Genomic DNA, 25,252 nt, shown 5'->3' with positions numbered 1-25,252 from the left:
TGTAGTTCAGGAAAAGTTACTGCTGGCTGAAAATAAGAAAATATCCCAACCTCAAAGAAAAAGTTTGTCGAGGTATCGGTATGCAATGAAAGCATATCGAAAAGTAATAGCAAAGCCAGTTAAACAGCCTCTCGTAAGGTGAACGAACAGCCAGAATAATAAATTTTCTATTCTTTGAAGGAAAGTTGTGTTTGTCTCTTCGTTTTTTTTTTTATCTTTTTCTAATAGTCAAAAAAGGGTCATGATACAGTTTTATTATTAAAATATGGTAGAAATTTATTCATGAGCATATTGTTACACAAGGCAAGGTAACTTAATGGGGGTTTTTAATGGGCCCTGAGTCCGCGATCACAGTATAATGATGATGATCACCGCCATGGCTCGTACCCACTCAGGGGGATCGCAGTGGAGGCAACGTCGTCTTCCTTCTCTGCCCACGCTTCCCTTGTTTTTCCTGGTAGTGATACTTTGTATCATTCCTCCTCTCTCAGACGAAGCCCTCTGGGCGAGTCACTCTTGCATCCTTCGTGTAAACGGCTTCAGGCGGGCAACATGCGTCACCTCCGTCTTGCATGAACGTCGGCCACTGGTGGTGACACATGCAATTTTATAGTTGACCTCGCTGACACGACGGAGTATCACAAAAGGACCGGCATAGTGTGCCAGTAGCTTTTGGCTCAAGCCACGTCTGCGTATTGGGGTCCACACCCACACTAGATCACCGGGGGCATAGGTTACATGCCTGTGTTGACTGTCGTAGCGAGTTTTGGAGGACTCTTATACTGCCAGTGTACGTAAGCAGGCAAGTCGACGTGTCTCTTCCGCACGTCACAAGGTTTCCGCAATTGTTAAATCGTCATGGACGACAAAAGGAACGATAAGTGTCCAGCGTATGTCGAGGTGAGCGCGCGTAGAGCAGATAGAAAGGGCTGTAGCCTGTCGTTTCATGTTTCGACGTGTTGAAGGCGTACGTGACGAATGGTAAAATTTCATCCCAGTTTTTGTGGTCGGAGGCGACGTACATTGACAAAATGTTGATCAACGTTCGGTTTGTGCGCTCGGTGAGGCCGTTAGTTTGCGGATGATACGCAGTCGAGTGTCTGAACTTGGAGGCACACAAACGAAGTAATCATTCGACAATATCACCGGTAAATTATCGTCCGCGGTCACTTATTATTACGCGAGGAGGTCCGTGTCGGAGGATGACTGAATGCAACAGGAACTCCGAAACCTGGACTGCCGTGGCGGAGCATAAGGCAGCCGTCTCGCAGTACCGCGTCAGGAATTCGGCGCATACAATTATCCACCGGTTACCTTTTGAGGAGCGTGGAAATGGTCCCATCAGATCAATGCCGACCTTTTCAAAAGGGGAACCGGGAGGCTTTCCAGGTTGCAGGTGACCAACTGGACCCGAGGAGGGCCGCTTGTGGCTCTGGCACTGCGTACAGCTGGCCACGTAGTACTGAATTGTCTTGTTCATTTCCGGCCAACAGAACCGCTCTTTCGTGCGACTAAGTGTTCGTGCGGTGCCTAGATGGCCAGAGGTGGGGTCATCATGCGTGAGACGCAGAACAGACATTTGAAGGGACGCAGGAACAACTAGCAGAAAGCGGGCGCCCGTCGTGGACAAGCTTCTCTGGTAAAGAAGACCATTTCGGACGCAGAATCGGCCTTCGCCTAATGAATTTCTTGCTCCAGGGAAGAGAGCTTTCAAGCTTGGGTCACTACGCTGCTCGACGGTGAAAGTCACGGCATCAGGAAAGCCAGACGACAGAGAAGCGATAAGGTGGTCAAAGTTATCTCCTTCACAATCTGTCGATGGTAGCGGCATTCTGGAGAGGCAATCCGCATCAGCGTGTAGACGGCCAGCAATGTATGAAATGGTGAAGACATGTTCTTGCAAACGAATGGCCCATCGTACGAGGTGGCCGGATGGGTCACGAAGGTTGACCAGCCAACACAGGGAATGGTTATCTGTGACGATAGTGAACGGGCGACCATAGATGTATGAGCGAAACCGTTGCACGGCAAAGACTACCGCTAGGCATTCCTGCTCGGTCACTGTGTAGTTGCATTCAGGCTTGCTTAAAGAACGACTTGCGTACGCCACAACGTGTTCCTTCTTGCCAGAATGCTGAACGAGAACGGCACCGATACCGATGCCACTAGCGTCTGTGTGAATTTCCGTGGGCGACGAAGGATTGAAGTGCCGAAGTATTGGCTGCGCAGTTAACAAACACTTCAGCTTGTGAAAAGTGGCATCACATTCGAAGGTCCACTGAAACGGGCTGTTCTTTCGTAGAAGGCTCGTCAGGGGGTGAACGACATCCGCAAACTTGGGTACGAACTGCCGGAAATACGAGCAGAGCCCGATGAAGCTACGCAGTTGTTTCACAGATTTAGGACGCTCGAACGATTCAACAGCCGCTGTCTTTTGTGGGTCAGGTCTAATGCCATATTTGTCAACGAGATGTCCTAACACCAATGTCTGTGGCTCGCCAAAGTGGCACTTTTTTGAATTCAATACAAGGCCAGCTTTTTCAATGTAGCTGAGCACGAGGTCTAGGCAAGTGTTGTGCTCCTCAAACGTACGTCCAAAAATTACGACATCATCAAGGTAACACATGCATATATGCCATTTTAAACCACGCAATATCGAGTCCATAAATCTTTCGAATGTCGCAGGAGCATTACATAATCCGAATGGCATAACGAACTCGTAAAGTCCGTCGGTCGTAACGAATGCCGTCTTTTCTTTGTCAGCTGCGTGCATCGGAATTTGCCAGTAACCTGACCTCAGGTCGACAGATGAAAAGTAGGACACGGAATGCAAGCAGCCTAGAGCGTCATCGATGCGCGGCAGTGGATAGACATCTTTCTTGGTAACAGAATTCAGTCGGCGGTAGTCAACGCAAAATCTCCACATACCATCCTTCTTCCTCACTAGAATGACGGGAGCAGCCCACGGACTTGCCGATTCCTGTATTATTCCCTTTTCCAGCATTTCTTGGACTTGCTCGTTAATGATCTTGCGCTCCGATGGTGCCACTCGCAGTGGAGGGATCGCAGTGGAGGCAACGTCGTCTTCATTCTCTACCCGCGCTTCCCTTGTTTTTCTTGGTAGTGATACTTCCTATCAATATTATGAACTCGTGAAAATGAGTATTCGTTAGATTAGTCTAAATACTCCACTACAAAGCATAGTTTTTATCAAGCTGAGCCAAATAAATGCTTTTTCTTGTTCCTTTTCTCTCCATTATAAGAATACCTTATTCAGTGTTTTCAAGCAACATATTTAGGAGTACTTGGCATGTTAGCATTTGGCTTTTGGGGGCACTTCTGATGAGACAAATTCCTTATAAGATGAACAAATGACTGTGGTCCCTTCAAATTCGTCCTAAAGGGAGTCTACTGTATATACCCTATAAGGTATACAAAGGGATGATGGCCACTGTAGCTAAGTGGTATAGCATCGAACACATTATTCTAAGGTCACAGGTTTGGATCCTGCTGATAGCGTTATCGCTTCATCCACTCTTCTTCCTTCATATTTACGTTACAATTACTTCTGATGACATCCCCTATACTCTTGGCATCCTTATCTGTTCGTTCTCATTGAAGTGCATTGAAGCAAGGAACACAGCTGGTTGATCTGCTGCACCACAGCTGTGTCAAGCAGCATTCCTGCATGGTACATACGGTGCTGTGCTGGACGTAACCCGCACATAATGCCACGCCTGGGTGGAGATCAAGACACCCAAAACGGGAGCCGAGCCTGCACTGGCCTAGGCACCTACTAAAGGTCTCTACCACTGTTCGGAAGTCGTGAGATCATGGGACTACTGCACCATTCTTGCTGTGGTAGACGTCTTACCGGCACCCACACCACGGACTTATTCTCATATCCTTCCATTTTGTGTTTGAATGTTCAAAAACGACTCGCTGTCCGTTTCCTGAGCTGCTGCACAATGACAGAAGTGCCCAAACTGTCCTAAACATAACACACGCTAATAAAAAATGGTAAGAGGAGTTATGTAGATAAAAGAAAATGGTGCACATACAATAAAAACCATACAACAAAAAACACCACAGATGGCAAACAATGTGTCGTTCGTTTGTCCTCTGTACCCTGAACGCAAAGGACAGAATCCCTAAACAAACAGCTTACTTGGCTGAGTTCTCACTGATCCCCTACGGTGGCTACGATTCTCCCTAGTAGGACGATTTTCTGAGTAGCTGTGATCTTGGCTGCAAGCATCCTGGGACGTAGGCCTGGAATGAGGAGCGGAATGAGGCCTCGGTGGGGTGACAACGACGTCGGCGTCACTGTCACTTCCGGACGATGTCTTCGCAACCCTTCCGTAAGCTCCGCCCTGCTCACTGGCCTCAGCTGTCACTTCAACACCTGAAACAATATGTACAAACGAGATGTAAGTGCCACTAGCAAAGGGTTGCAAGCTTTCGGAGGAAGAAAACTAAAAAAATATGAAGTCGAAGCTGTATATACTTAGACCAAGTCAGGATTAACTATTACATGGTATTATTGTCCTTCCCACAAGAGCAAGCATGCACATAAAGGACAAGGACAAGAGCATAAGCCAAAAAGCAGAGCAAGGACACAGTGACTCGAAATTTCATCTGTCCCTGTAGTTAAAGGCTGTGATTTAAAGGTGACATCAGAAGTGCATTGGCTTCGCATTAATCCAGCAAGCACTCACTGGACGACAGCGTCGTGCGGCTGCTGCTTTGTTCAGTGCCACGCCTCTCTTCGTGCCTGTCGCCGGACGCGCCTTCGCTGTCAGCGCTGCGCCAACGATCGTCCACGTTCTGGCGTGAAGAAGAGGAAGTGGGCAAGGGACTGTGCGGGTACATCTTGCGTGGCTTCTCTTTCTTGCAGTGGCTGCTCTCGCCATCGCTGAGCAGGCGCTTGCGGTGGCGTGCTTCGGCACTCTCGAGGCCTCCCGCCGACGCAAGATGCGACGGGGCAACGTTCGGCGGTACCACGCTCGAAGAGTAGACACTTGTCGAGACGATGTTGCCCGGATGCCAGTCTCGGCTCGAAGGGGCGACGTTGGTGGCGGACAAAAAAGCTGTCGCACTACCACTTCTCGGGGCTAGCCGCACGTCCATGCGCAGGTCGCTCAGGGAGAGGAGCGAGTGAGGATTGGGTGTAGCAAAGGGGGAGAATGGAGGAGGAGGAGAGTAAGGAGAGTACGGGGGAACTGCCGGTGGCGTTGCACGGCGATAGTTACAGCGGCCGCCACGGACACTTCCGTGGTCTAGCCGACCCGATGCACTGTCGGCATCTTCGTCGGTAGAGGCAAAGAGAGGAGAGCCACATTCAATGGGCATCTCGGGAACTGCAATGGGGAGACAGAAACAAAACAGCACAGTTTGAGAAGCAAGAAGGTATAGCCGCAGCAGCAAGGAAAGAGGAGTGCCCAACAAGACAAAGGTTCCCACGCTAACCTCCAAGCTGAACACAACACATGCTGCCATTATCGCTTTGCATGCATGAAAAGGAATGGGGTACAACTTTAAGATCGTAGTTCTAATCCCACATAAGGGTGCCTCTCAAACATCCTCCTTTAACACTAGGGCAGTACTGTACTTAAATGCGAGTTTGGTTGTATGATGTTGATCCCTTTCGGAAAATATCTCGTTGCAATGCCATGAGCACTATCACTTGCGAATACTGCGTCGGGAGCCATGCCAAAAGAAATCTCGCAAATAAATTATTATAATGATGAAAATGACTTAACAAAAATACTGCTCCAACTATTCTTTACTTTTATAAAATAAATATCTGAATATATAAACCACCACAGATTTTAAGTTCCAGTTTGGGATCATGTCTTTAAAGGGGTACTGACACAAAAACGTCAGTCTCGTGTTTTTCTGCAGCAATGTGTTGCTGGAGGCCTGTTAGTCACGACACAACACATCGTTTGTTGCCGCACGTAACATATAAGTAATTACAGGCCCCTTTATACCAATCAGTTTTAGTTCATGTTTGAGAGAGCTCCAAAAACTGGGTGCATTTGTCGCCACCTGGCATATGCAGCTTTTGACCACATCAGCACAAAGAAATTTGACACACTTTCGCGTGGTCCAAATAAAGAATCACTTTCGTATAGGAAACAAGACTGCAATGTCGCTGAGCGTGCGCACCATTATAAGCATGCTTTCTAACTTTCTAAGCGTGCGCCACGGCCACGCACTCGCAACCAGCTACCGAAAAATATAGACTGCAAAAACAAACGTGGCAAAAGAAAAATGGCAGCTGTGACATCATAACTTGTTTTTGTTGACTGCAACGTGATGGCATGAGGAAAGTCCCCTTTGAGGTTGTTAATGGCACGATGGAGTCGAGCGCATGCACAAACTTCAGAATTAATTTTAAGTACCTTCCAAGCTATATTTGCTGTTGATATTTTGCAGATGATATACAAATGTTCACGGGAATTGACCCCATAGGCTATCTTGTGTCAAACTTTAGTGTCAGTACCCCTTTAAGAACGTACATCAAATATTGATTATCAGGATCGGCAAATTCCTATGTCTGGTGACAATGGGCCACTACTTCAGTGCAAAGAGTGCCATACCATCAAGTGCCATACCATTAGGCAATTCTGCCGACGACTGTGTCACGGTAGCACTGAATGCAGTCTCGAAGATGGACGACAGTGAAGGGGGTGGGCTTTCTTCGGGAACCACTTCTTGGGCAACCTGTAAGAGAGCCACATAAAAGGGGGCCCAGAAACACCTTTATGTAAACGAATAGCAGAATAACTTCTCTACTGGGAATCTTTGCATTTGAAAGTGTGCATGGCAGAACTGTCCCCCTCTCTTACCAAGAGACATTACTAAACAATCACAGCAAACACGCGAAACAAAAATAACGAGTCACAATGTCGCCTCCAAGTTCACACGCCAGCTCACCTTGGCGTCCCATATATAGGCAGAGTCTGTCAGGGCTTACATAATTCTGTACGAGCAAAAAAAGGCAATTCTATTTTCCTCCGAGAGACTCCTATAATGCTCATGATGTTGGCCTTCAGATCGGAAGCCATTAGGCAGGGGAGGAGGGAAGGAGATTTCTTAATGTCATGACGGAGGCCGCATAATATCGCCTTGTGGCCCACAGATTCCTGACCCCTGTTTAAAACGGTTAGCTGACTTAAAAGGATCCTGCAACACTTTTTTTAGTAGCCATGAAACGGCCTCACGAGAGGAGCTTATTGCCTTACGAATAAAACTGCCACAAGTATGTTTAGAATCTATCCAGTATGAGCGGAGTTACAAGATTTGTAGCGTGATGCTATTGCTTCTCTCATTCCAATGAAAGCGCTGGAAGCTAAGCATGGAGGGATAGCATGAGGGAAGAAGGTACATCACGCATGCCTCGTGAACTTGAGCACATTTCCTTTTTTTTTTCTTCTTAGAACGCGCGGCCTCAGCAACTTTAGAGTGTGCCATGCTAGCCTATTCATGGTTCAAAGCACGAATACGACACGGATGAAGATAAGGTACACACACACACGAAGCACATCGTGTGTGTACCTTACCTTCACCCATGTGGTATTTGCGCCTTAAATCTCCAATATATTACACCAACAATCCCAGTCTGCCATTCCTACATGTTATCTCACAACGCAATAATTTCTGAATATACATAGCATCATTTGTCGAGAAAAGAATTTAAATGTAAATTCTAGGTTGCATGCTGCTTTATAATATTTGGCTCACATGTTCTCAAGAGCCTCAGCTGTAGTGTTTTTTGAACATGCTGAAAATGTTTTGCAGGGCCCCTTTAAAGGGTACCGACACAAAATTTTGTGGCCGAGATGAACTGTGGCATCGACTTCCTTACAAGCGTACATCATCTTAAAATTAACAGCAAATATAGCTTAAAATGTATTTTACAGCAATTTTGAAGTCTGAATTTTGAAGGTATTGACAGCATCTAAAGGGACTCCTTGGAGACCCACTTACTTCCATCACTTCACCACGCTGCAGTCAATAGAACAAGTTTCGAGGACGTTGTAGCTGCCATTTTTTTTTTGTTTTTTTTGCCACATATTTGTTCCGGAAGTCCACACTTCTCGGCGGCTCGTCGCGTGTATTTGGCTGTGGTGCAAGCTTCGAAAATTTTATGCAGCACTGCAGTCGCATTTTATGTCCGAAAGTAATTCTTGATGCAGACTACGTGTCGTAGTTCTGTATGCTGACCTTGTTGAGAGATGTACAAACTAGGTGGTGATAGTTGCATCTTACGGCTTCTCATTCATGGAGCTCTCTTAAACCGAAACAGCAACTGGTCGATATTGAGGGGCCTGCAATCAATCATTTGTCATGTGCTGCTGCAAATGATGTGAATAACAGGCCCCCTGCGACACAGAGCAGAAAAAAAAAAAGATTCCATAGTTTTTGTGTCAGTACCCTTTAAGCTGCCTGGATAGGCGGTGCCACATGATGATTAAAAAAGAAACCAGGGAAGCACACAACAAACAAACCAATTATTCTTCACTGCTATGAATTTTCAGCAGCATTGCAATTATATATGTGCTAGCATTAACACGAGCCCATGCTGATATCACAAAGAGTAGGAGTAATGTGGGAACCAAGGCAGGAAATTAGAGGTAATCAATACTATTAATTTGTAAGCAACATGTACATTTCTCAAGGCTTCAATTATCCATAAATGAAGGAAGTATGCAACCTAACAAATTTCAATGAAATCCAATGACCTCAACAACTTAAAAAAGCTGGTCTTTCAAGCATCAGAAAATGTTATCCAGTATAGTCTTCACTTAATATTTGCTATGTCGAAAAACTTAATAGAAGAATTCAAATTTGGACCTTTGTGATATAATCTACAAACAAATGCATCTCGTTCAAGTGCTCATAGGGGGAGGGTAGAGCATGCAAACAAGCTGCATATGCAGAAAATGGTCTGGTGATAGACTGGTAAAGACGAGCTGTGCTCATACCAAATAGGTGAAGGGACAACGAACCTTCTACGGCGAAATTAAGTTTTCAAGCTAAACTGCCGAGTGCAACTAAGGTACGGGACATAGCAGAACTACGCAGCACAGGACAAAAACTGTTGTTCTATGTCGTGTACTAGATTTTCACTCTGCAGTTTTGCAATATGGACCAACTAGACCAGTAACAAATTCTTTAAAGAGTTTTCAAGTAACACTTTATCAATTCAAGTTGATTGTATGTTCTTCACTTTAATGTCCCTTTAGGTTTTTCAGCCAATACACACAATCTGTGATGGAATCCAAATTCTAGCCTCAATGACTAAAATAATTGTTAAATGTCTTCGAACTTGACTTTGCAATAGTACTCGATGCTTGTATATACGAATCCGAGACAATACTCTCTGTGTTGTTTCCTTGGCGCGGAACTCTTCCATGGCTCAATTATCCAGGGATGTTGTTCAGTGAAAATTTGTTGGAATTTGATCTTTTATACAATAGACTGCGAATAAGGCTTATCCAGACTGACTGTCGCTCAAATTTCTCCTGTTGTGAAACAGTGCAAAAGGTAGCCTTTCATTAATGTAAAGCTACAAAGGTTTGACAAACCAAGAAGTTTTTAAAAACTCTTACTGAAAGGTATTTGATGTTGATTATGAGTTGTTTGCAAGGGATAATGACAGAAACAAGAAAGCGACATTGGTTGATAAACTTTTTTTAATTATACTGTTGCCATGTCATTTTCTTTCTTAAAAACAGAATAAATTATATGTCGCCAGCAGCATTACAAATAGACTACATTTGGCTTTAAGGCTTGCTAATGTGACGATCTCGCACTCCAATAGAAAAAAAAAAAAGAAAGACCACAAAAATTAATATGCCTAAATAAAATTATAATTCAGAGGTGCTTGAAAAGGACAGATTATGCCTCCAAATGGCAAAGCTGCTGCAGCCAAAAGTATTGCTACATAGCTAAATTTACACAACTATATCTCTCAAGACTGAAATACAATGCTAGACCATTTTTCTGTAAGGGGTAAATGGCAACCACCAAACAAAATATGCAATGTTTCCTAACTTTATGTGCACTGTAAAATGAAGGCCTCTGCGAACAATCTCAGATTTATTTACCTTGTCCTGTGTGAGCAGATTACATTTTATGCCAAAAAATGTATTATTTCACAGCCCATTTCGATTTAAACCCATCTTCAGGTACGCTGTCAATCCCTTGGTAGTGCACTGAGCCGATCACACAAAGGGAAATAGGTACAAAATGTTATGTTTTCATTTAGAAATTCAATTCACAGCCTGCCGAAGCCAAAGCAAAACATTTACGCTGTAGCTGTTGCATTAGGCGAGAACAGCCAACTGTGCCCTGAAAAGTGGAAACACACGGCTGAAGACAAACAATGAAAATGACTACCATTAGGCACCATTTGTGGTTGGCCAGTTTATGCAGTTTATCGTCCCAATGTGTCTCGGTCGCTGCATGATTTCAAAGCCCCGGGGTCTCGACATGCACTGACATCACACTGTACATCAGCCTCTAGCTTAGAATCCCCCAAGACACGACTTCCGCAGCTGGGATTGAACTCGTGTTTTTCGTGTCAGTGGCCGTGAGGCATCAGTTATGCACCCAAAAAAGAAACACGTGAAATTCAGAGTAGGTAGCACATTCAACAGCTTTGTGTTGAAACATTAAAATTGCACCTTTTCCTTCTTCAAGTTCAAGATCAGTCAGTTTGTGGTGAGCGTCTGAACACATGCCTCCGCACCGCCACGTAACAGACTATGTGCCCTCAATTTTACTGTGTGTGCTATCTCTTACACTGTGCTTTTGTATATATGCAATACATCCTCTTTTGTACGCTTTCTTCCTCCTCTCGTTCCTTCCCCCTTTCGCGGCAGCGGCCCGCGCTCGCGTGCCGCCGCAGCTCGGCAGACAGAGAAGAAAGAACCATAAAACACGGACGTCTTGTCCCGCAGTCAGTCAATCCGCGGCATGCCCTCTACAATTGGTGACCCGGTTTTGTTAAACGCACCTAAGTAACATAGAGCCGTGCGTCTCACAACTGACAAAGATCGTACACCATCGCACGGATCTTCCAAAATGAAGCATCAAGTTCATACACCCACCCCCAACCAAACAATGCCAGAGACCGATCCATCCAGTGAGGCTGTCTCCACCGTCACTTGCAGTCTTCTGCCGTACTAGGAACGCAACCCTGCCGTGTAGTTTGTGCTAGTGGAATCTCAATTCCAGCTATCAAGAATCGCCACGCAACAGCCGCAATTTCACTACGTGGTCGGCGCACTCCCCTCAACTGCTGCAGAAGAGGTAGTCGACAGAACTACCTTATTTCGCGACAGTCCCCCGGCAAGACCATACGACCAGCTCAAGGCAGCCCTCCTAGAAAGGACTGCTGCGTCGGAGAGAACCAAAATACAGCAACTACTCTACGCTGAGAAGGTCTCTCTTCGCTCTCTTCTCTCTATCTTTCATCTCCACCATCATCCTCTCATACGCAGGGTAGCAAACCGGCTGCCTATAGACTAGTTAACCTCCCTGCCGTTCTTTTCCTCTCAATTTCCTTCCTTCCATGACCAACGTCCAAGCCAGCTTTTGCAGCGAATGACGCAGCTTCTCGGCACTATTGCGACAACTATGGACACCGCAGCACTAAGTGAACTTTTTATCCAGCAACTGCCGTCCCAGGTCCGAATGGTGCTTGCTACAGCCACAACCATGGATTTGACGTCACAGGCTGCACTGGCCGATGGAGGTGGCGACACCAAGTTTCTCAGTCGCCTCCATCAGTACACCCACGCAATCGACACCACTGACTCCTCCTGCCAGCCCTGCTCAGCCACTGAACCCTACACTCACTACCGCTGGCCCCTCCGATTTTCACCGCCTTTGTGCTCGACTGGAACATTTCATCGTGGCAGCAACTTACTCGGAGACATCCGCACATCGTGAGCACCAACGTCGTCGTTCTTCAACGCCTAATCGTCGGCGGCAAGGGCGAATTGGCTCCCCAGGTCCAAGAATGTGCTTTTACCATCGCCGCTTTGGTGCAAATGCCCGCTGCTGCCTTTTGCCTTGCATATGGTCGGAAAACTCAACGGCCGACCACTAGCGGCGACGAGCGATCAGCGCAAAGAAGAGTGTCGCTTTTTCCTCATTTTTGACCAAACTTCCAAACACAAGATTGTGATTGACACAGGAGCCCAAGTGAGTGTCCTGCCAGCCACAAAAGCAAGATGCACCTCCACTGTACTGTTTCACTTCAAAGCTGTCAACAGAACAAACATTCCCATGTACAAGCAACATTCTGTAAAACTCCCTCAACTTGGGGCTTTGAAGAATCTTCCGCTAGGTGTTTTAGGTCGCTGATGTTGGTTCTGCAATAATTGGTGCTGACTTTCTGAACCAACATGCACTCCTCGTCGATGTAAAAAAAAAAGCGCTTAACAGACTCCACAACTAAACACTCCATTCATAGACTCGCAGTGCGCGCAACTACAGATATGGCACTCTTATGCGTTACAGTTGCCAAAGAGACATTTGCAGTCCTCATAGCAGAGTTTACTCAGCTAACATCACCACCAAACTGGACTCAACCAGTGTGCCATGTCATTCGGCATCACATTGTGACATTAGGACCACCTGTGTTCTCTCGACCGCAACGTCTAGCTCCACACAAACTCAAGGTGGCTCGTTAGGAATTCAAACATGCTGAATCTCGGCATCATCACACCCTCCTCTAGTAGCTGGTCATCTCCCCTTCATCTTGTCCCCAAGAAGTCTGGGGATTGGAGGCCAAGCGGGGATTACCGGTCTCTGAATACCAAGACTGTTCCGGACCGGTACCCACTGCCCAACATACAGGACTTCCCTTCAGCTCTCCAAGGCACAACCATCTTTACAAAAACTTATCTTGTCCGTGCCTATCCCCAAAATCCCGTAGCAGATTCATCAACACGGAAAATAGCAGATTCGGACAACAAGCCCTCGAATTCCTTGGTCATTACTTGGACACCAACGGCATCTGCCCGCTTCCTCACGAAGTGCAAGGCATCATCGAGTTTCCAAAACCATTGTCAACCACAAAATTCCACCAGTTTTTTGGGCTCGTATACTTTTACCACCGCTTTATCAGAAACTGCGCCACACTACTGGAACCCCTAGACCGTATGCTTTGCTGCAAGCACTCAGCAAAAGCACTACGATGGGACATTGCTGCGGATGACGCATTTGGTGCCATCAAGCGCACCTTGGCCAAAGCCACTTTACTCGCTTACCCACAACCAGATTGCCCTCTAGCACTCATGACTGACGCTTCCAACACAGCGCTAGGAGCTGTTCTACAGCAGAAGGTCAACGGTGCATGGCAACCACTTGCGTTCTTCTCAAAACACATGATTCCTACTCCAACATGATACAGCGTTTTCGGTCGGGAACATCTCGCAATCTGCTTGGCAGTACATCACTTTCGCCAGCCACTCGAAGGCAGAGCATTCAGTTTTCACAGGTCACAAGCCGCTTACCTGTTCAATAGACCGTACTGCATCACTGTATACGCCACGGGAAATGAGTCAACTTGCCTTAGTCTCACAATTCACGAAGGATATCCGGCACATCAACGGCGTGGATAACACTCCTGCTGATATACTTAGCCGCGTGGACGCTGTCAGACGCACTCGTTCCAAAACATCAGTTTCGTCGTCCTATCCAGTCGATTTACGTGAGCTGGCAAGAGCACAGACAGACGACTCAGACCTACCTCACCTACGGGATACGCAAACATCACTGAAGCTGGATACAGCCTCTATTGAAAATGTTCCAATCATTTGGGATACCTCTACAGGCACAAAGAGACCATATTTGCCTATCGCTTTTCGTAAGAAAATATTCGATTCTTTGCACAACCTTTCACACTCTGGAATTCGTGCAACTCAAAGGCTCATCAAATCACGCTTCGTCTGGTTTCACATGAACGCCGACGTTCGAGACTGGGTATGTGCTTGCACACCGTGTCAGCATGCCAAAGTACATCGTTACCCAGCCCCCCCTTCAGCGTTTTCTGCAGACTGATCAACGTTTCGAAGTGGTCCACATCGACATCGTTGGCCCCCTTCCCTCTTGTCAAGGTTACCGGTATATATTGACTTGTGTTCACCACTTCACTCGATGGTCTGAGGCTACGCCTATTCCCGATATCACAGCAGCTACAGTGGCCGATGCTTTAGTCTCTACTTGGGTGGCGCGGCGATATGGCTGCCCCACAGCAATCGTCAGTGACGGCAGCCGCCAGTTCGAGTCATCGCTTTTCAAGAAACTTCTCAAGCTGCTGGGAGTGGCGCGACTGCGAACTACCTCTTACCATCCACAAATAAACAGGCTTGTAGAACGTTTCCATCATCACCTGAAATCAGCATTTACAGCACATGGTCCTACGGTCAAGTGGCTCGAGGCTCTCCCGTTGCTGGGAATCCGATCTGCGTTCAAGGAAGAACTGTCGTGCGCCAGTGCTGAGCTTGTTTATGGAGCCCCTCTTCGTTTACCGGCAGATTTCTTTGATGCCACTAAACTCAACTAGACACCCCCACACCAAGCGAGTACTTGACAAACTGCGCGATATCTTCCGGAACCTTCGACCACAGCCAACGCGAGCAAGCCACTCACGGACTGTTTACGTGAATCCAGACCTCCACAAAGCGATGCATGCCTTCGTGTGCTGCGGCCCCGTGCGCAGTACCCTGCGACCACATTATCTTGGGCCCTTCCGTGTACTCGAACACCGTTCCTCATCTTTGATCATGGATCTTAACGGAAAGTGTGATGCAATCGCACTCGAGCAGCGGCTGAAGCCAGCATACGTAGATGGCCCGGTTTCTTGCATTTCAGCATCTGCTACCTGTCCTTTTACAATGCCTGCAGATCTTTACAACAAACACGAAGTACCTCCGGTTCGCCACGTTAACTGGAGCTAACTTATTGTTCGTCACTTCGGCTTCCTTTCTCAGGGGGGGAGCCCTGTGGTGAGCATCTAAACGCGCGCCTCCACACCCCCCCGTTATATAAACTATGCGCCCTCAACTTAACTCTGTGTGTCAACTCTTACACTGTGCTTTTGTATATACATAAAACATCCTCCCTTGTACGCTTTTCCTCTTTCTCTCCTGGCGGTGGCCCGTACTCGCGTGTCGCTGCAGCTCGGCCCAGGCGAAGAAAAAACAACTTTACTGCACGGACGTCTTGTCTCGCAGTCAGTCAATCTGTCCCATGCCCACTACACATTCAAGGGGTTCACATGCAGGAACCACAATATGACTATAGGGCTTGCGACAATATGAGACTTCGGATTAATTTCACCCACAAATTCTCTAAAATGCACTTAGTCTATGCACAACTACTTCCAGCTCACCTCCGAGAAGAAAATGTGTGCACCACGAGTAAACCCAAGCTTCCTTGCTCACAACAGTCTGATAATGTGGCCTAAACTTCAAGACAGTGCCCAGAAACACTGGCCACTCTTTTTGGGCACTTGCCTTTGGTTGGCCCTTGACAAGGCCCGAAGAGTGGTTCCACTGGGTGCTCTGACTACCAGGAGAGAGAAGTTGGTCCTCCATGGCCTGCATGGTCAAAAGTGAAGTTGTTTCCATAAAGACTGAAAGCTTAGGTAACGGATCTCTGTGGCTTTGCAGCTAGTACCAACTCACCATGAAGGTAGTAAGAGGCCCATGTAATACTTTTTTTCTTTGATGGGGGGAGGGTTAAGATGGAATGCAAAACAATACCAAGCAGGCACAGTTTAAAAAGTGTAACGGACACGCAAGCTTTCTCTTGAAAAATTGTGCATGAGGGTTTCGCCCATGCCACTGTTCAGTATTACCCGAAAATGGAACAAGCCGACTGATAAAATAGCAACACAGGATCTGCTATCGCATTTTAAAATGTTCCTTAGGTTGAAATCCTGTTGCTCTGAACGAGATTGAGGGTGTTGTCACAGTTTGACTAAGTGATCTGAAAATCGCTGAAAAAGCCTTTTCACTTTTGAAGTGCATGAGTGAACGGACTTTTGTGCACAGTTCTCCCCCCCCCCCCTTAGACTTTGTTTATTGTGTGCTTACACATGTACCGCATTGCAAAGATCATTTAGGACTTCAACACTTGGAAATGCCAATAATATCCAGACGGTTCCAAATACCATATTGCATTACAATACTTTTCTCACTGTCTTAAGGCCCATATTTACAATGCTACCTTAAGACTTCTTTCATTGTTTATGTGGTCTTGCCTTAAATTAACATGCTTCCTGAACAAATGAAGAGAGCATTCACAAATCAACCTCAAAGTTTCTTTTCGCCCTACTTACCTTTCTTGTGCCCCAAATGGTCACTATGGGCACAGAAACAGTAATAAGGGCAAAATATAACTACAATGATGACTTGGGAACTTCCTGGTCAAAAAAGTCAGAGGATACGATAAGGAAGATGAGATATACAGATAAGATTGGTTTGCAAATAAAAGTTTTAAAGTACACACCTCTGCTTGGACGAACTAGCCGAAAACAAGCAGTGGTACACACACTATTGCTAAATTATGGGAATAAATGCACATAAGAAATCGCCAAATGCTCTTTATCATTACAAAAAACTTAATTATAATTCGAACTAACGAGCTCAGCTTGTCGCTTACATACTGACACACACATGGGTGGTGATGCGATATATACAGCAGATAGGAACACTAAACTCTTATATGCTTAATCGATGTAATCCTGCAATTGCAGCCATATCCTTCAAAAACAAGATGAAAAAATTGTTAAATCCCGCTCTTAACACTATTTTATTTCACTACCGCACATGTTCACAAAAAAAAAAACATCACTAAAGCAGACATACTAATAAAAATCAGCAATAGCATGAACACAATATTGGAAGAAGGAAAGAGGTGACACTTTGAATGCTGCTTCGCAATTTAAATGCAACGGCACGCTTTGACAGGGTAAAACAAGACTTCTCCATTCGCTGCACGCAACTATGCAACTATATGAACTGCACAACCGGTAAAGGAAATAAGAAAAAAAAGATGCACGTGAACGCTAGGGCTGCGGCCTGATGGCCGTAATACTGTTGGAAGCCTTAAAGCACATAATAATCTAGCTCAGTAAAATTTTGCTCGCTTCCTAAACGAAGTTCTTGTTAAATAAAAAAAAAAAGGCGCGCAGCGTGGAATCGCAGTCCGAACGCAACGCTGCGCGCTGCTCATTACAAACCAACGCAGCGACGAAGCACAATATGTGCTCGGTCAAGCAAGCAATTTTGCGGTCGGCTGCATTTTCCTAACCCCCGCTTCGAGAACAGCGAGGCAACCAAGCATTGGCCGTCGGTATTCGCGAAGCGACGACAGAGACAACAGCGCGACGAAGCTAAAAGCGTCACCCTGGGCAAATCCCACAGCCGAAGCCATCGACGTGATTCACGATTCCGGGCGTAGTGAACTAGAACAAGCAATCGACGAAAGGCAAGCGGCGCGACACGGAGACGCGCAGTAAACGAGGATATTTTGATAAGAAAGCAGGAGTGCTTACAGCCGCAGCGAAAAGATGCGTTGAATTCGTCACTTGGCAAGCATCGGAAGAATTGCCGTGCCCGGCGGCCGGGTCCAGCCTCAAGAAATCTGGAATGAAATGCACGAGCAATGTCACGCGCCCACGGGAGCCACAGAATCTGGGCCTTCGCGCGTCGCGTGCTTACAAACCACAAATCCTTGCACAATGATAAGAGCGCAGCAGCAGGTCCCGATATTGGCGAAATTCAGGGCTAGGAAACGAACAGTTCTCGCTAATCAACGCGGTGTCTTCGAAACGAAGACGACTGCATCGCTGCGTCGACACTTCGCATAGAACAATATTTAAGAGATGACTAACACGGTTACATTTTCTCTCGACATTCGCACTTCACACGTACTGAGAGGTCGGCATGATCGGCGCTCCCGGCAAACACTTGAAATGGGACGACAACAAGGATGAAAACGCAGTGTCGCTTACCCTAATTACGTACGATGCATAGCGGGTCTAATCTTCAATCCAACGATCAGCAGGCAAGCCCAAGGGTACGAAGGAAACGAATTTGTCACCACGGAGCGATTATCCACCCTTCCGCCATGGCAGGCGCTGGAACAACACAATACCCCCAGTTTGTTGTTTTTTGTATGTTTTGCTTCCTAGCGACGGCAGCTTCCTTGGAACGAGAGTAGGCGTATGCGCACGCATCGGGCACGTACGCAGGAGCATGACCTACTACACTCCTGACCTGCCCAGAGAGCACCTCTTCCAGCGCCCACGTTCTAGTTCATACCTTCTGCCGCTAGGGCCGTCACCTACGAGCGGCGTGGCGCTAGGCAGCACCTGTTCGCTGTCGTCTGCTTCAGCCATCGCTGTGGCAGTGCAAATCGTTCTTATTGTGCATGAATTGTGTATGAATGTGTAAAATATGGCAAATAAAGCGATATGATTCCTCGTCAGAGTTGGCTGCATTCGTGTGGACGTTTGAAGCAGAAATAGAACCGTAAAAAAAGCACACAAAGGGTCACAGTGGCAAGCAGACGGGAACTTTTCTACAAATGAAGGAAAATTTATTATGAAAATATTTCTTGAATGAAAACGTAGTCCAACGAGATAAAAAAACTATTGTTAGGCATTCATTGTTCACACTGAATCACGATGGTTCCAGACGATACGCATACACAAATTGCAGAAGATACGCAGAAACACAGTAGGTCGTGTGCAGAAACTTGCAGACGGCAGATAGCTGCAGTAGTCAGCTCTAATAGTGGCCGCGTGCAGTTTTTTTTTTTAGATGAGCTGACACCTCAAATGTAAGTATGGTGTATTGCTGCGTGCCATATTGCAAATCGGAACAAGGCAAACAAAGTAAAGTAAGTTTTCACGAGTTTCCTGCCACAGACATACGGGAAGAATGGATCGAGGCAATTGGAAGAAAAGGTGAGTCTTGTGTTTTTGAGAGTCGTTTCAATTCAGAACGAGTTGCAAGCTAGCAAGAAGCACCAGGGTGCTTTAGTAAACTTTATTTCCGTGTGTTATGCTAATTCACTGAGCTAAAAAACATGAAAGCTTTTTTAAAGTACCGCGGCTAATATGGCAGGCTCCACAAATAGTGCCAAGAAATTTAAATATAGCACACAAGAAAAAAGTAAATATACGAAATCTGTAAATTATGTAAAAATGCGTAGCGGTGGGTTGCGAGGGGTTCGAGCACCCTTCCCGAAGGCTGCCTCAACAAATGCCGCCGAAATCCATAAAAAAATTAATGATATGAAATATTTACGTGCTTGCAGTTTGTCTCTCTCTGTGTGTGTGTGTGTGTGTGTGTGTGTGTGTGTGTGTGTGTGTGTGTGTGTGTGTGTGTGTGTGTGTGTGTGTGTGTGTGTGTGTGTTTAGCGATGGACAACTCTTGAACACTGGGTGTCACTGAAGTTAGCGACCGAATTTGGTCAAATGTATTTCTCATCTCAAACCTCTATCTTCCCATACAGCTTTGTTCGTTTCTGTATAAGCTTACTTAAGGTAATTAGAAACGTTACGCCGGTAACGAAATGTGGCGATTAACTGTTCACTCTATATAGGGCTGGCAGGCGGTCGGGTATAATGACATAATTGAAGTCCTTCGTGCAATGAGCCCATCGGCTCTGTGAGGGTTAAGAGACCCAGCCGGTGAAACCGAAATGAGGAACCTGGAATAATCAGCGACAGATACTCTATTTATGTGCGTGCTGCATCTGAGATTACATCATGCATGACAAAGATTCGTTTTGGAGAATGCAAAAGAACAAAAACCACTGAAGTCATCGTCGTCAACGGCGGAGTCATTGTACAGGTTAGAGGTTTGCGCTCTAAACCAAGACCAAGGCGCTCAAGTGCGCCTCGGTTTCGGCTCTGTCGTATTGGGTCGCGCTTCGTTACTGAGCAGCCATTAGGAAATTCAGCTTTGTTATGAAACCTTGTATAGCCAATGAGCTCTTCGAATAAAGGGCTTCAAGTATGCCACTGGACTCGACCACGTACCATCACTAAACATCAATCGACGAATGTAGTCATCTAAAAAGACATTTACAAAGGCTGCGAGAAAATATGAAAATGCACTAAATGGGTATACAGGTACTTCCCCAGAATAAAATCGTGGCTATGCTTTTTCTTAACCTCCCCATTTGGCTTGTTACATTTTGGAAAAATTAATTACAAAAAAGGTGTTATGGACTGTTATTTTGCAATCTTGCTAGCCATGCGTATACGCCTTTACCTTTGATGAAGGTTCAGGAAAGCATCGCTGGGAGCCCAGCGACCGGTCGAAGGTATGCAGCCTGCATTTTACCGCTGAAGATTACAGAACAGTGACGAAAAGGAAGATGTTGAAGCCCACAGCCGTGCCTTCCTTATTTCCCGCTTCTCCTGATCCACGTGGGCAAGATCCAATGCCGCGGAAAAAGCGGCTAAAACGAACGCAGGGGGAAACAACGCTGGCACCCATACAAGTAAAAATACTGTAAGTAAAACTTGAAGTCTAACACAACAACGGATAAGAATAATGTTAGCAGTATTCCCTTATGCGTTTAGCGGGACAATATATCTGTCATGCTTCGCTATTTTTTCGGCTTAACAGGGGAACGTCCAACGCAGATTCTTCTCAAGAAGAGCGAGCATCAGCGGAGCCTGGGGAAGTATATAGTTCTGAAAACCCAAGCAGACGCATGGTATCAGTCCGTCGCCCTCCTGCCGGCCGCACAGTAGCAGACGAACAGGTTATAGGTAGCGCCACCTACGGCGAGCGATTGAACGAGAGCGGGGACACGCGCTCCCATAGGAACCCCGCTATCTGAACAGGTCAGGAGTGTAGTAGGTCATGCGCAGGAGGCACTGGCAGAGTTTCGGTTTTGGTTGCTAGGCTTCAGTGAAGTCCTGTTGCATGACGCGAAGGACTGTACCTGGAGGGAATCGCCTGGTGATTGTATTTCGATACTGACAGCGTCCGCGAGTAACCTGAAGCTCGCTGGTCGACTGCGGAGACTGAGTTATGCAAAGGCAACTTGATCCTACGCGGGCGTACGTGCACGAAAGAAAAAAAAAATGTAACATGACGTCGCGGCTAATTATATCCCAGTGCACTGCAATCAGTTTTTGCGTTGCTTATGAACAACCTACATAATCTAGGATGTGCCCCGCTAATATATTTGATTTATTATTTGTCTTTTTATCGTGTTGGTTGTGTTTACGCTATCGATGTCCACGCAGGCACGTCGGAAGCCCATGGAACGGCTCCGTCACTAGCCCTGAAAATGAAGACCGTGTTTGTTACTGTGGGAACAACATCATTCGACGAGCTCATCGAGACCGTTGTATCGCCGGAGGTGCTAGCTGTGAGTTTGCATTTCGCACCGATTAACGCATACAGAGCATCACAGCTTGCATACTATACGAAAACATTTTACCTTTTTCGAATGCACGTGCCTTTAATGCAGGTATTAAAGAACCAAGGTTACACGAAAGTTCTTCTTCAAGTTGGCAAAGGGAACACACCGAAAGTTGATGGCAACGTTGAACCATCTGTGGAAAGCTATAACTTCAAGGATTCGTTGACAAGAGACATCAACGAAGCATCCCTGGTTATAAGTCATGGGGGTGAGTTCTCCATGACAGCACGCGCATGTCGTTCTGTGTTTTAGTCCGAGCAGGGGTTTATAAGAAGGTACTTGATAGAAATGCTGAAGGCGCACTGGTCAGAAGTGGAATAATCCAATTTCTGTGGAAATACACAAGGTAGCGTCGAGTGAACCACAGTGCCCGAAAGTTGTTGGTCCGAGTACAAGCTCATTAGGGAAATGTGCTTTCTTTCTTAGAAACGCGCTCACATTTAAAACATCATCTGCATTTGGATGAATGATGGCATTTCACATTTGTGTCGCAATCTTCTAGAACATTAGATGGGTATTGAGAAGTGGCAAACATTAAAGTTCTTCAGTGAGAGGTTATAAACAATGAAATGTGTTTTCCACTACTATGCAAACGTGGGCACTGTACCCCGCGGGTGTTCATGTGAACCTCTCTTCCAGGTGCAGGCAGTATACTCCAAGCTCTGAGAGCCGGGAAGAAGCTCGTTGCAGTAGTGAATGACAAGCTGCTTCACAACCACCAGAGCGAACTGGCAGGCCAGTTGCACAAGGAGGGTTACCTTCTCTACTGCACTTGCAAGTCAGTAGCTGAAATTAACATCCACAGATTGTACTGCGTGCATACCGGTCCTAATTGGAATTGTCTTGACCAAGCTTTGTGAGCATAATATAAGGTGTTCAGGAGTATTGATTGTTTAGGAAGAGGGTCTCAAGCTCTCCTCAGCTAGTGGGCCACTGCTGCACAATTCCATCATATGATAGGTGTAAATAGTGAAGAAGGTTGGAAAAGCGGCGGTGATACGGAGTTTTAACAAAATATGAGCTAACCTTGGCACTCAAAAGCAAGCCTGTCCCGTATCTCGTACGTGGTTCATTTCTGAAAGGGAAAGATTTGGCATCACATTTCGAAAACCTTTTTAACCGTGATCTTCAGCACGACTGAAATCTGCATGCAGATTCTGAAATGCAGAGTTCTTATTCCATAGTTACGTTTCACGTGGTAACAAAACGGAGTGTCTCATAAAAAAAAAGAAATCTCGAATCCAGCCACTTCTGCGTAGCTCATGAACGCCCCGCTTACCCTGTTCCTGCAACAAGTATTAGGCAATGAGGAGCAGTGGGAGGCTGCCGTGTGCTGCTTGAAACCTGATGTCCGGGAGGTCATCCTGGGTTGAGCACAGAGGGTTGCGCCAAGTGTAGCAATCTCTCCTCGTCTCTATCCCATTGCCCCTTTCTTTTCAAAACGAAAAATACAGTTTTTACCTACCCTACTTACTCGGAAATACGGGACAAAAACAGTCGTGTGTGGGCTCGGCCGCCAGCAAAAGCATGAAGTCCACGTGCTTGAGAACCTTGTTTTGGGCATCAAGACAATCACACATTCAGATTCACTTTAGGTCCTAACCCAGTTGGGCCTTGTCAGTCATGTTGTAAAATTTCAATTGCATTTTCAAAGAACTTTCTTTATTCTTAAAGATGGGGCTTTCACGAGAAAGAAGTTTGCGTAGGACAGACAGGCCACTATGTTAATGTGTTAACCTGAGGTTTTTGGAACATATGAGATCACTAACCAGAGGCGCACCTTCTAATCTTTATTTACATTGCAGAGAGTTGAAGCGCACGCCAAAGTTCAATGAATGCACAGTTTTGTACCGGCACGAAATAAAGAAATGCGTTTCATGACTGAGGCTTTGCATACCAATAATATTGATGACACATGTGAGTCAACCAGTAGTTGACTTGTCTAACAAAAAAAATTAAATGACCTTACAGTTATGTCACGTAGACTCATGTACGTGCGGGATTGGTTGATGCACCATTTAGTTTTTGAGCGTTTCTTTATTTCCGCCGGGATCGATTGGTGCATTATTTAGTTTTCAAGCGTTTCATTTCTGCCGTTGTGCGTCTTTGCAGTTGTTAGCATCTATGGCATCTTGAGTACTTCCTTGTGTCCACGTTTGCATGCCCTGTCTTTTAGAGTGAATACTTACCAACTAGCTCACTCCTCCCTTATTCTAAACATCTTTCTTTAGTATGACGTGGCAGGTATTCTGGTTTAGTCTTTGCTGCTTTGCTAGAAGAATGAAATGTGTGATCCCCGCCGCAGTGGTCTAGTGGCTAAGTTACTGCGGCTGCTGACCCGCAGGTCGCTAGATCAAATCCCGGCTGCATTTTCGATCGAGGCGAAAATTCTGTAGGCCCGTGTGCTCACATTTGGGTGCACGTCAAAGAACCCCAAGTGGTCAAAATTTTCGTAGCCCTCCACTACGGCGTCTCCCATAATCATATGGTGGTTTCGGGACGTTAAACCCTACATATTAATAAATGAAGTGTGTGATGTGTGATGAATGCGCCTCTCTTGTGATGAATTTTTTTTTATAAATAATGTTTTCAATTTCACTCATCCCATGCATGGCTTCACCACTTTTTATTTACTTCTCGTACTTCGCTCACCATCTGTGATCTGTGGGCATGCACTCGCAGAGACCTTCAGGTGACATTGGAGGAAATGGAACCGAGCCGCCTAAGGACCTTTCCAGAACCGAACCTGAACCGCTTTCCTCAGCTGCTGGATGGCATCATGGGATGGTCATAGTTAAGCCACCTTTAGCGTGAACGGTTGCTCGCAACTGTCAACACCCAGATTAGATTTTCCTTCTTAGGCATTTAACCATGCTGCTGAGCAGCAGAAATATAGCATACTTGTACATATATGAGGTTTGTTTCAGTAATAAGGAATTGGCAAAATAAATGCATTCAACTTCAGATATGTGAGCTGTTTGTAATTGTTTATGCATTTTCAGTTGGGACACCACCAACGAAGTGGTCTTGTGAATATCTTGCTCAACTGCTGACCCGCAGCTCGCGGAATCAAATCCCGGATGCCGCAGCCGGATTTCAATAAATACAAAATGCTGGAGGCCTTCATGTGCTTAGATGTAGGTTGAGGAACCCCAGGTCGTCAAACTTTCAGGAGCCCTTCACTACTGCATCTGTCGCTGCATAGAGTAGTTTAGGGATGCAAAACTCCAATTATATTTTTCAGTCGAAACAATATTCTCTACAAGTCATGCAAATATTGTGATAATTGCAAAGCATGGTTCTTACAAACTCCTTGTCTCTAAGTATATCACTGCTGAAGGAGTCTCTTATAACCGTTTTTTTTCCCACAGATTGATATATGGCATAGTGTACACACAAGCCTTCATTGTACAGAAGCTATAGAGGTGTCCTATAGACTCTATTGTCCAATATTGACTCTACATGTAGTACTTTGGTGCATTCGCCTGTATATTAGCATTCGTGACCGAAGTCTCGACAGATGACCAGCATCCACTGGAGTTACAGGGACACCATACTAGAAGCACGATGCAAGGCCGTCTCGCGAGGGAACGCATATTTTTTTGCACTAATTGGTAACTCTTTTACAAATTAGGGAATAAATTGGAGAAGGAAATAGGAAGTTTGCTACAATAACTGTCTAGCACAGTGGTTCTCAAATGGAGGTCCGCAGACCCTAGGGGGTCTCCGAAGCTATTTTTATGATCCGCAAAACCCTCATTTGCAT

General features: G+C 45.9%; 2 protein-coding genes across 16 annotated transcripts in view; one reads left to right on the top strand and one right to left on the bottom strand.

Moving 5' to 3' along the window:
• The window catches only part of LOC119172939 (uncharacterized), a 1,216,589-nt gene extending 1,198,386 nt beyond the window's left edge, over nt 1-18,203 (bottom strand). For 9 of the 12 annotated variants that reach the window (XM_075891710.1, XM_075891712.1, XM_075891713.1 and 6 more), the window contains exons 1-6: nt 18,047-18,202; nt 17,588-17,676; nt 15,543-15,626; nt 6,606-6,729; nt 4,719-5,360; nt 4,169-4,405 (exon numbers count right to left, since the gene is read on the bottom strand). In XM_075891710.1, coding sequence (XP_075747825.1) covers nt 4,169-4,405; nt 4,719-5,360; nt 6,606-6,729; nt 15,543-15,623 — 1,084 coding nt within the window. In that variant the 5' untranslated portion in view covers nt 15,624-15,626; nt 17,588-17,676; nt 18,047-18,202. Of the gene's footprint in view, nt 1-4,168; nt 4,406-4,718; nt 5,361-6,605; nt 6,730-15,542; nt 15,627-17,587; nt 17,677-18,046 lie in introns of all 12 variants that reach the window. The other 3 variants (XM_075891715.1, XM_075891725.1, XM_075891711.1) reach the window with 2 other exon arrangements.
• A 2,726-nt stretch (nt 18,204-20,929) lies between these two features.
• Nucleotides 20,930-24,450, top strand: Alg13 (Alg13 UDP-N-acetylglucosaminyltransferase subunit). Of its 4 annotated transcripts, none has more exons than XM_037423558.2 (5): nt 20,930-21,017; nt 21,308-21,432; nt 21,535-21,694; nt 22,126-22,264; nt 24,169-24,450. In XM_037423558.2, exons 2-5 carry the CDS (start codon nt 21,352-21,354, stop codon nt 24,278-24,280), a joined length of 492 nt encoding a protein of 163 aa, XP_037279455.1. In that variant the 5' UTR covers nt 20,930-21,017; nt 21,308-21,351; the 3' UTR covers nt 24,281-24,450. The 4 variants fall into 4 exon arrangements, with proteins under 4 accessions (XP_037279455.1, XP_075747873.1, XP_037279456.1 ...); XM_075891758.1 differs by having other exon boundaries at nt 20,935-21,086; XM_037423559.2 differs by having other exon boundaries at nt 20,981-21,118.
• Nucleotides 24,451-25,252: the final 802 nt, after the last annotated feature.

Source organism: Rhipicephalus microplus, chromosome 4, assembly GCF_043290135.1.
Source record: "Rhipicephalus microplus isolate Deutch F79 chromosome 4, USDA_Rmic, whole genome shotgun sequence".
NCBI classification, from domain to species: Eukaryota; Metazoa; Arthropoda; class Arachnida; order Ixodida; family Ixodidae; genus Rhipicephalus; species Rhipicephalus microplus.
Note: the sequence above shows the minus strand (reverse complement) of the source record. Positions and strands in the feature narration are given on the sequence as shown.

Excerpts from the sequence above, each read along its gene's own strand:
- Alg13 (XM_075891759.1), top strand. The coding sequence starts at position 21,090 with ATGCAAAGGCAACTTGATCCTACGCGGGCGTACGTGCACGAAAGAAAA. Across the intron at positions 21,145-21,307 it reads GCACGAAAGAAAAAAAAAAT|GCACGTCGGAAGCCCATGGA; the intron begins GTAACATGACGT and ends ATGTCCACGCAG. Across the intron at positions 21,433-21,534 it reads TATCGCCGGAGGTGCTAGCT|GTATTAAAGAACCAAGGTTA; the intron begins GTGAGTTTGCAT and ends CCTTTAATGCAG.